At 47.9% G+C, this 9,583-nt stretch overlaps 1 protein-coding gene across 2 annotated transcripts; it reads right to left on the reverse strand.

Moving 5' to 3' along the window:
• Nucleotides 1-465: 465 nt before the first annotated feature.
• LOC139537161 (mucin-2-like) lies at nt 466-9,225 on the reverse strand. 2 transcript variants are annotated; one of them, XM_071338125.1, is made up of 4 exons: nt 8,687-9,225; nt 4,173-7,300; nt 2,001-2,075; nt 466-1,903 (listed from the first exon to the last, which is right to left on the reverse strand). In XM_071338125.1, the coding sequence occupies exons 2-4, from the start codon at nt 7,232-7,234 to the stop codon at nt 1,642-1,644; spliced, it is 3,399 nt and encodes a 1,132-aa protein (XP_071194226.1). In that variant the 5' UTR covers nt 7,235-7,300; nt 8,687-9,225; the 3' UTR covers nt 466-1,641. The 2 variants fall into 2 exon arrangements, with proteins under 2 accessions (XP_071194226.1, XP_071194227.1); XM_071338126.1 differs by lacking the exon at nt 8,687-9,225 and having other exon boundaries at nt 4,173-7,352.
• Nucleotides 9,226-9,583: the final 358 nt, after the last annotated feature.

A 9,583-nucleotide genomic window follows, 5' to 3' on the forward strand; every position in this document is an offset into this window, starting at 1 on the left:
GGGGTAAGAGGGCACTGCTTTGTCCTTGTCATGCAGCAAGGCTGGCATAGCTGCCAGGGCTTCCCAAAAAAAGAGTTCACAACAATACACAGCCCTTGTCTGACAGGACTACTCTAACAAGATGTCTCTCCTTGTCTTTCATGATCTCTGAGTCGAGATCAGACTTTTCCAAAATGGCATATTCCCCGAGGCAGCTCCTTACTTGTCAGAGACATTAACTAGAAGCATGAGCTAAAGTTATTAATGCTTCGTTGAAGCCTGCCATTGGGTGCTTTTAGGTTCAGTGTAGGAGGTTGTGTGTGTGTGTGTGTGTATGTGTGTGTGTGTGTGTGTGTGTGTGTGTGTGTGTGTGTGTGTGTGTGTGTGTGTGTGTGTGTGTGTGTGTGTGTGTGTGTGTGTGTGTGTGTGTGTGTGTGTGTGTGTGTGTGTGTGTGTGTGTGTGTGTGTGTGTGTGCATGGGTGTGTATCTGCATGTGACCATGGAAAATTGCATTGTGGGATTTTCATGCTTCATTGCAGCAATACGTCCTGCCATTGTTTAACTCTGAAGCCTTTTAACAAACCCTGTTAGGCTTTAGATTGTTTGGGGATTTAGAGACCTTCTGCACAAGCCTTTCCCTTCTGGGAAAAAGAGAATGGAAGTTTCTCCACTTTCAGGGACAGCTGGCTGGCTGCTGTGAACTGTCTAACTGTGTCAGGTGAGAGAACAGAGCAGGCCTGGATGACTACAGTATCTATGAGTTTGGTGGGAGGATTCCTATGCAGTACCATGTGTGAGTGCTTCTATGGGTCCCTGTACTCTGTCTGTCTGTCTGCCTGTCTGCCTGCCTGCCTGCCTGTCTGTCTGTCTGTCTGTCTGTCTGTCTGTCTGTCTGTCTGTCTGTCTGTCTGTCTGTCTGTCTGTCTGTCTGTCTGTCTGTCTGTCTGTCTGTCTGTCTGTCTGTCTGTCTGTCTGTCTGTCTGTCTGTCTGTCTGTCTGTCTGTCTGTCTGTCTGTCTGTCTGTCTGTCTGTCTGTCTGTCTGTCTGTCTGTCTGTCTGTAAGAGGAGGTGATTCAATTACTTACAGGCTAAGATAGACAGATGGATAGCAATAAGCGATATTACTTACATATGAAAGAGAACATGTTTACAGTATGTGCTGTAGCTTTGGTTTATTTCTCAGAAAAATCAGGTAGGTACATTTACCTTGGGATAAGCTGGTCAGGGGAATCTGTAAGAGGGACGGCAACACTTAGCTACAAGACACTATAGAACATAACTAAGTGGACTTTCATCTACTATTTACTCTGAAAAATGGTGATTGCAATCTAGCAAACTTTTGGAAGTCTTATCTAGTTCAACAAAACTATTGCATGTGCTTTGGGTGAAGGTTTATGATTTTCACCTGAAGGATGAAGTTTTCCCTTATGATATACTCTTGCTGGACTGGGCAAATGTCTCTAGTTACTATCGGGGATATCCTGTTCATGCTATGTCCTGATTGGACAGTAGGGTGTCAATCTGCCTTAAAGGAGCAAATCAGATTTCAGAACACCTATCATGTGAACAGGAAGTGAGGTGTCTTCCACGATGACTAGTGCTGCTTGCTGTAATAGGGACATCAGATCTTATATTACAGGGGATACCTCATGGATAGCATGCTAGGAGTTCAAATGATCTGGAGAGAGTTGGTGAAAGGAGGACTTTGTCCGCTGAATTTTCCTAGGCAGCCATCGGAAAAGCGTCTTGCACAACTTTTTGCTTTTAACCTTGGACTTGGTCATGGTCTTAGTGATGGCATTCGTCAGCAGGGTGGGGTTGTGAGGCAGGGAGGGGGGAAATGTTGTAGCGTTGTTGTCAGCCCTCTGAGGATTCAGAACCTCCAAGAAACGTCTCTCTTGCTGCCTGAAGTCATACTCCACACTGCAGCGACAGAGAGATAGAGAGAGGGTGAAAACTGAGAAAAGCAAAAAAAGGAGGAATGAGTCAAACCGATCTGACCATGCTTCTTGTGTCTCACCTGTAGACGATACAAGCAGTCTTCTGACAGGTGGAGCACTCCCTGAGGTCCTGCCCTGTCCTGTAGCACCGCCGACTGAAACAGCAGGAGAGCAGGAGATATTAAAGTTCCAGTGCAGTCAAAAACATGATTTCCCTGTGTTTTATATACATTTCCACACATGAGATTGGAGTAATACTATGACATTGTGAAATTTATGATAATGCCCTATTAGTGTAAGAGCTGTTTGAAAAGACTGTCCGAAATTACCATGCAGTAAATTAGTTAATTGACCAATAAGAAAGAGAGTTCCAAACCTCTATGCCAGTAAAGGTTAATTTTCAGTTTCCCCCTCCCCACTCAGACCACTCCCAGACAGTCCTAGAAAAGTTATTGCTTGAGAAATTGCCCTTTGATAAGAATCTATTTTTGTTTCTTTTTTACCATTTTAATTGAAAACAGTCACATTAAAGTACTTAATTGTCACCCAGAAATGATTTGATTTTGAGATGAAAACGGCTGCATTGGGCCTTTAATAAGAACAAAAGAGGCTTTAATTCATTTTCTCTTCTTTCTAATGTCATTCTGTTCTCTACTCACTCCTTCCCACCCCATCTATCTCCCTGTTCTCTTCCTCTACTCACTCCTTCCCACCCATCTATCTCCCTGTTCTCTTTCTCTACTCACTTCTTCCCATCCATCTATCTCCCTGTTCTCTTTCTCTACTCACTCCTTCCCACCCATCTATCTCCCTGTTCTCTTCCTCTACTCACTCCTTCCCACCCATCTATCTCCCTGTTCTCTTTCTCTACTCACTCCTTCCCACCCATCTATCTCCCTGTTCTCTTCCTCTACTCACTCCTTCCCACCCCATCTATCTCCCTGTTCTCTTTCTCTACTCACTCCTTCCCACCCATCTATCTCCCTGTTCTCTTCCTCTACTCACTCCTTCCCACCCATCTATCTCCCTGTTCTCTTCCTCTACTCACTCCTTCCCACCCATCTATCTCCCTGTTCTCTTTCTCTACTCACTCCTTCCCACCCATCTATCTCCCTGTTCTCTTCCTCTACTCACTCCTTCCCACCCATCTATCTCCCTGTTCTCTTTCTCTACTCACTCCTTCCCACCCCATCTATCTCCCTGTTCTCTTTCTCTACTCACTCCTTCCCATCCATCTATCTCCCTGTTCTCTTTCTCTACTCACTCCTTCCCACCCCATCTATCTCCCTGTTCTCTTTCTCTACTCACTCCTTCCCATCCATCTATCTCCCTGTTCTCTTCCTCTACTCACTCCTTCCCATCCATCTATCTCCCTGTTCTCTTCCTCTACTCACTCCTTCCTACCCCATCTATCTCCCTGTTCTCTTTCTCTACTCACTCCTTCCCACCCATCTATCTCCCTGTTCTCTTCCTCTACTCACTCCTTCCTACCCCATCTATCTCCCTGTTCTCTTTCTCTACTCACTCATTCCCACCCATCTATCTCCCTGTTCTCTTTCTCTACTCACTCCTCCCCACCCCATCTATCTCCCTGTTCTCTTTCTCTACTCACTCCTTCCCACCCATCTATCTCCCTGTTCTCTTTCTCTACTCACTCCTTCCCACCCATCTATCTCACTTTCTCTTCCTCTACTCACTCCTTCCCACCACATCTATCTCCCTGTTCTCTTTCTCTACTCACTCCTTCCTACCCCATCTATCTCCCTGTTCTCTTTCTCTACTCACTCCTCCCCACCCCATCTATCTCCCTGTTCTCTTTCTCTACTCACTCCTTCCCACCCATCTATCTCCCTGTTCTCTTTCTCTACTCACTCCTTCCCACCCATCTATCTCACTTTCTCTTCCTCTACTCACTCCTTCCCACCACATCTATCTCCCTGTTCTCTTTCTCTACTCACTCCTTCCCACCCCATCTATCTCCCTGTTCTCTTTCTCTACTCACTCCTTCCCACCCCATCTATCTCCCTGTTCTCTTTCTCTACTCACTCCTTCCCACCCATCTATCTCCCTGTTCTCTTCCTCTACTCACTCCTTCCCACCCATCTATCTCCCTTTCTCTTCCTCTACTCACTCATTCCAACCCCATCTATCTCCCTTTCTCTTTCTCTACTCACTCCTTCCCACCCCATCTATCTCCCTTTCTCTTCCTCATCATTTCTCGTGATTGCTCTATCTTCCTCCCTGTCTCTTACCCCTTGCCGAGAGCTTGGCTCATCTCCAGGTCTTGGATGATGTTGAGAAGGGTAGTGATCCTGTCCTGGTTGGCTGCCAGGTTGGCCTCTACAAACTGCAGCCTCCGTTGGAGAGGGGCTGGCCTGCTGCACTGTGGGGAAGGGGGCAGCAGCAGCGCTGCGTCAGCCGGGTGGGAGTGAGCCAGCCTGGGATCGTCTTGGGATGGCTGCGGGGTGGTGCTGCTTGACGATAAAAATGGCAATACTGGATGGATCATCTGGTGTGTCTGATTGGGATGGGTGAGGGTGTAGGAGGCTAGGTGAGCCATGCGGGATGGAGGCAAAAGGCGGTAGCACTCGGGGTCTATGGGTGTGTGTGTGAGGAGCTCAGTGATGGTGTATGGACGGGCCCGTGGTATGAGTCGATGTGTGGGGCTTGTGTGCTTGTTTGGCGTTGATGTGGAACTGAAGTCTGTGTTTCTGTGGTTTGGTGTTTTGGTGACGGGTTTGACATGTACAGTAGTGTTCGTCTGGGTTGCAATGAGGGCCTTAGGGTCTGCTTGTGTCTGTGGTGTGACGGAAGGTGGAGCGTCATTTGTGTATATCTGCCCATCAAGTGTGAATGTGGATGTGGTATTTCCATGTGTGTGGAATGCGCTGGAGGGAATGTGCTCTGTGTGTGAACGTATCTGAGGCTCAGACACAAGTCTTAGGTTTGTGGCGAAGTGTCCCTGCTTTTCTCCTTCTTTGTTTGCATCCTTTTCAGCGATGCATTCTGGGAGGTCAGTGACCTGTGATGCATTGGACATTCTAGAGTCCCTTTCCTCGTCTGTCTGTGACATGATGACAGGGGTACAGTGTGTGTTTCTGCTGGAGACGGTCAGTAGCTTTGGATATACATTTGCGTGCATTATTGGTTCAACGACAAATCGCTTATGAGTGTTTGCGTGGTAGGCAGTGGTTTGTTCAGTGTGTGTCTTTGTGAATGTTATCTTATTATGTGATCTATCTGATGGGTCAGGTGGTTTATTGTATTGCGTCTGCGTCATGATCAATGGTCTCCAGTTAGTCAGGGATGTGGTTGAGGGATGACGCTGAGTAGATGTAGTTATCTGTGACGCGTTCTCAACACTGGGGGGTGTTTTGGGGGATGTGTAAACTAAGTAAGGGGATGTAGGTGTGTGCGATGTGTTTGAAAGGTTAGGGGTATGGGACAAAGGCTTTGGGCGTGTAGTTGTGCGTATTGTGGTATAATAGTATGTGGGTGTAGGTGTGTGTGATGTGTTAGGAGTAGTGGTATGTGATGTGTTATAAGGGTTAGCCAGAGTGGCGGTATATGGTGTGTTTGCTGGAGTTGTAGTTGTGTGTGATGTGTTAGCATGGCTAGGTATTCTATATGTCGCCGTAGTAGCTGTGTTTGGGAGTGTTGTTGTTGTCGGTGTGCATACAGGGGTAGGTGGTGCAGCTGTGAGTGCCGTTGGAGACTTAGGGGGTTTAGTGGGATAAGGGGGTGCGCTTCTATGTAATGTCATAGCAGTGAAAGAAAGCATTGTTGTGCGTGGTGTGTTTTCAGGCTTAGGGGGTGTAATAACACAGGATGGGTTTACATGGTTTGGAGGAGAGGTTCTGTGTGGTGGGTGTACAGGGTAAGGGTGACTAGATGTGATTGAGGGTTTGGGTTGTGTATTTGGATGTGTGAGTGTCTTCGGATGCTTGAATTGTGTGCGTGGCGTGTTTGGTCTTGTGGCTACGGCGATTTGGGGAGAAAGTTTGAGCGGTGTTGGTCGGGGAATCTTACTCAAGTGAGATGGGGTCTCAAGGAAGTTGGCATCTGTACGCCTGAGTTCAATAGTTGCCTTGGTGACTGTAGCCGTCGTTGTGTGTAAGATGGTTGTGAGGCTGGCTGCCTTGTCTGAGTGTCTTTGGGAAGGTGTGTCTACGGTTTCTACTGGGTCTCTGATAGAGGTATGCAGGGGGTATGTGGGATGGGAGGCATAACCATTAGTCTGTTTCAGATCTCCGTTCTGCCATGCAGGCGCTGGGTTTTCAGGAAGATTGGGTTTCCTGTCTTTGTTGTTCTGAATAGGGGGATTACAGTGGGGGTGGGGGGATAGAGAGTCTGTGTGTGTCCACTGGCTTTGTATCCGATCCCTGTCTGCAAGCCTCAGAGGAGAGAACGTAGAGTCTCTCTCTTTCTCAGTATGTGAAAGGGGAAGGTTGTTTCTGTCTGTGAGTGAAGGAGGTGCTTTCATGGCTGCTGTTCCTTCAGGGCATGCAGAGGAAGGGCTCTTATCTCCCAGACTGGCAGCTCCAGCTCCAGCTCCTGGGACCACAGTCTGTCTCCCTCCACAGTGGCTGCAGATCCGCTGGGGCATTTGGAGAGGTGGGGGAGCACGTGGTCGTTTTGTATTCCCACAATATGAATATGCCACAGAATGCTCTTTAGGTTTTGATTGGTCCCCTCCTCTAGAGGACATGGTTGAGACAGGCTCCGCCTCATCACTGCCATCAATACATATCCCTCCTATAGCCTCAGAGTCAACTACACTGCCATTGGTGTAGCGCATGTCCCGCCTCCCTTTGAGCTTGCTATTCCCCATGCCCCCTGATAAGTGTGGGTTAGTCTTGATTGCCCGGGCATAGCAATAAGTCCCACTTTTCCGTTGGTTGAAGAACACATTCTTTGTGAGCTTACTGGAAATCCCTTCAAAAGTCACACCCTGTTTGATCTTGGAATCTAAACTCCTCTGTTTTCCAATAACCTCTCGTTCTCTGACACTCTTAGTCTGTCTGATTCCCTCCTCTTCCTTTGGCTCCTTTGGGATGTAGCCATTGGATTTGGGAGTAATCCTGCTGTCTGATTGGACAGGGAATGTGCCAATTAGTTGCGTCCCCTGCAGGATGGGTGGGGCTCTTACACCAGGCGAAGTCTGCACTCCGATGCTGCACTGGGGACCCCATGTCAGGGGCAGCACTTCCCCGGCCCTTTCCCCTCCTACTGTCCTCCAATCACGTACCCCCACCAGGGCGGGAACTCCTAGTACTGGCACGGCAGTGGTCAGGTCAGCCGCCCGTCTCCCCATCACCTGGTCAACTGGCTCAGAGGCCTGAAAACCCTGGAGAGCTGGTGTCCACCTTCACCATTACATCTATTGGGAAAGTCAATGTTAGTTTACTGTGAAGAGCACATTATGACATCTCATTTTCAAAAGTTAAGTTTATAGTCACTTTGAATGTTTTCTCTGTGAAAATAATATGTACAGGGGAAGAACAATTGAATTCAAACAAAGTACACATGAAGGAAACTGCCAATGCTGCCCATATGCAGCAGAAATAGAGGACAAGCAGAGGTCTAAAGCTTTGATAGCAGATTGGAGATAGTCATGAATAATGGATATTTTCAGGTCTACCACAGCTTAGAACAAAAAAAATATTAATTTAGATTATACACCTACACTGACAATAGGAGACATTATTACGTGATATAATGTGTGAGAGGTTGTTTCAGTACTGTGAGCTGGACTGCAGTACCCTTATGACACCAAGTTATCACACAGCAGGACAGGGGGGTGCATGACAGTCAAGAAACAGTCAAGCTAATTGGAGTCCTTCCTATGACCCTTGTTTACTTTTAGCTCATTATATTCCGAGCATAACAGCACGGTCTGCCCAGGCTGTGTTTCCTTCAGAGCTCATACTTCAGACATCATCTAGTCACAGCATGACTCCAGTGCTGACCTCCCTCGCTGTCTCCTCGGTTACCTGTGCCCACACTGGGCAGCCTCTTACACTGTCCTGTCCTCTCCTGCATTTAGCCCACCTTGGGCAGCGGATAATGTATGCATTTATGCTAACGACTTCATTAAAACCTGACAAGGGGAAATGAATCAGTGGCTGTGTGTGCATTTAACTGACACACTAAATGTCAGGGTACCCGTATGTGTATGTGTGTTTGTTTTACTGATGCATAGAACTACAATTCAGTGGCCAAAGCAAGGACAATAGTGTGTGTGTGTGTGTGTGTGTGTGTGTGTGTGTGTGTGTGTGTGTGTGTGTGTGTGTGTGTGTGTGTGTGTGTGTGTGTGTGTGTGTGTGTGTGTGTGTGTGTGTGTGTGTGTGTGTGTGTGTGTGTGTGTGTGTGTGTGTGTGCGTGCATGCAAAACCATTTTTCCCCACAGCCCACCCCCACCCTTCATGCATCGCTGTCAGAATTTGAGGCAGATCATCTATTCATTTGAGCCTGCAGGCACCACTCTGTGGCTGTCACATTGTGGATGTCGCTTGGTTACAGTCCAACTGACTCCATCTGATGTCACTCCGGAACAGTCAGTGACAAATGCCTTAACTCCTCTTCAGACACAGCTGATAAAGCTGCCATTAATTCCCTAGCACAGGCAAGAGGGGTAAACTGTGTAATTTCATCGCCACTAGATCACTGCTACCTCATTTATATCCATGACAGAGCAATACGAAACCTGTGCCATACCGTCACAGTCAATCTTGACGGGGTCACTAAACATGTTCAGGTGACTTACCATTGTTAGCGTTTGTCAAGCCCTGGGTCTAGCTGTGGTTCGACTCACTTTGTCCTAGGTGTTCTTGGTGCAGTGGGGGTCCCCCTTGCCCCCTTACCACCTTGTCCCCCTCTGTGCTCCTCTGCTTCAAGTCTTTGAGGAGGGGGGCACTGAGAGACTCTCTTATAATAAGGTTGAATTCCTTCTCCCTTTCAGTCCCTCGGTGGCACACATAAACTCACATGAATATGCACTATGCAGGCAAACAGTGGTGCAAAGCCATATTCTCTGGTGGTTAATATTCAAAAAGCTCTGAGTCACTGCTAATCTGGCTCCCTCAGACTAGGCATGTAGTCCAGCTCCGTCCTCAGTTTATTCCCTCTCTGCTTCTCTTGTTTTGGTCCCTCTCCTCCTTCCTGCCTCCCTGCTCACATCACAGCAACATGATGCACTACCCTCCTCTCAGCAGCACTCTGTCCAACTCTCTTCCACTCTCTCTCTCTCTATCCTTCTTTCTCTCTCACTATTCCCTCTCTTATGCGCACACACACAGATCTATGGCTGGGTGACGGGAATCAGAAATTCTGCTGGAGGGAGGGAGGGAGGGAGGGAGGGAGGGAGGGAGGGAGGGAGGGAGGGAGGGAGAGAGGGAGGGAGAGAGAGAGAGAGAGAGAGAGAGAGAGAGAGAGAGAGAGAGAGAGAGAGAGAGAGAGAGAGAGAGAGAGAGAGAGAGAGAGAGAGAGAGAGAGAGAGCGAGAGAGAGAGAGAGAGAGAGAAAAAAAGTGACTAAAATCACAAGGGAAGGGACTGGGTGAAAAGTACTGTCAGAAAAACAAGACAGGGCACACTGCTGCAGGGTATCCCATCAGCAGAGGAGACATGACAGTTTTCCCAGTGTCTCCCAACAGATCATGTGGG

The sequence above is a fragment of the Salvelinus alpinus genome, chromosome 13 (genome assembly GCF_045679555.1).
Source record: "Salvelinus alpinus chromosome 13, SLU_Salpinus.1, whole genome shotgun sequence".
NCBI lineage: Eukaryota > Metazoa > Chordata > Actinopteri > Salmoniformes > Salmonidae > Salvelinus > Salvelinus alpinus.

Coding starts and splice junctions, on each gene's coding strand:
- LOC139537161 (XM_071338125.1), bottom strand. CDS start 7,234: ATGGGGAGACGGGCGGCTGACCTGACCACTGCCGTGCCAGTACTAGGA. Junction 2,076..4,172: donor AGCCAAGCTCTCGGCAAGGG/GTAAGAGACAGG, acceptor CTGCTGTTTCAG/TCGGCGGTGCTACAGGACAG. Junction 1,904..2,000: donor ACTGCTTGTATCGTCTACAG/GTGAGACACAAG, acceptor CTGTCGCTGCAG/TGTGGAGTATGACTTCAGGC.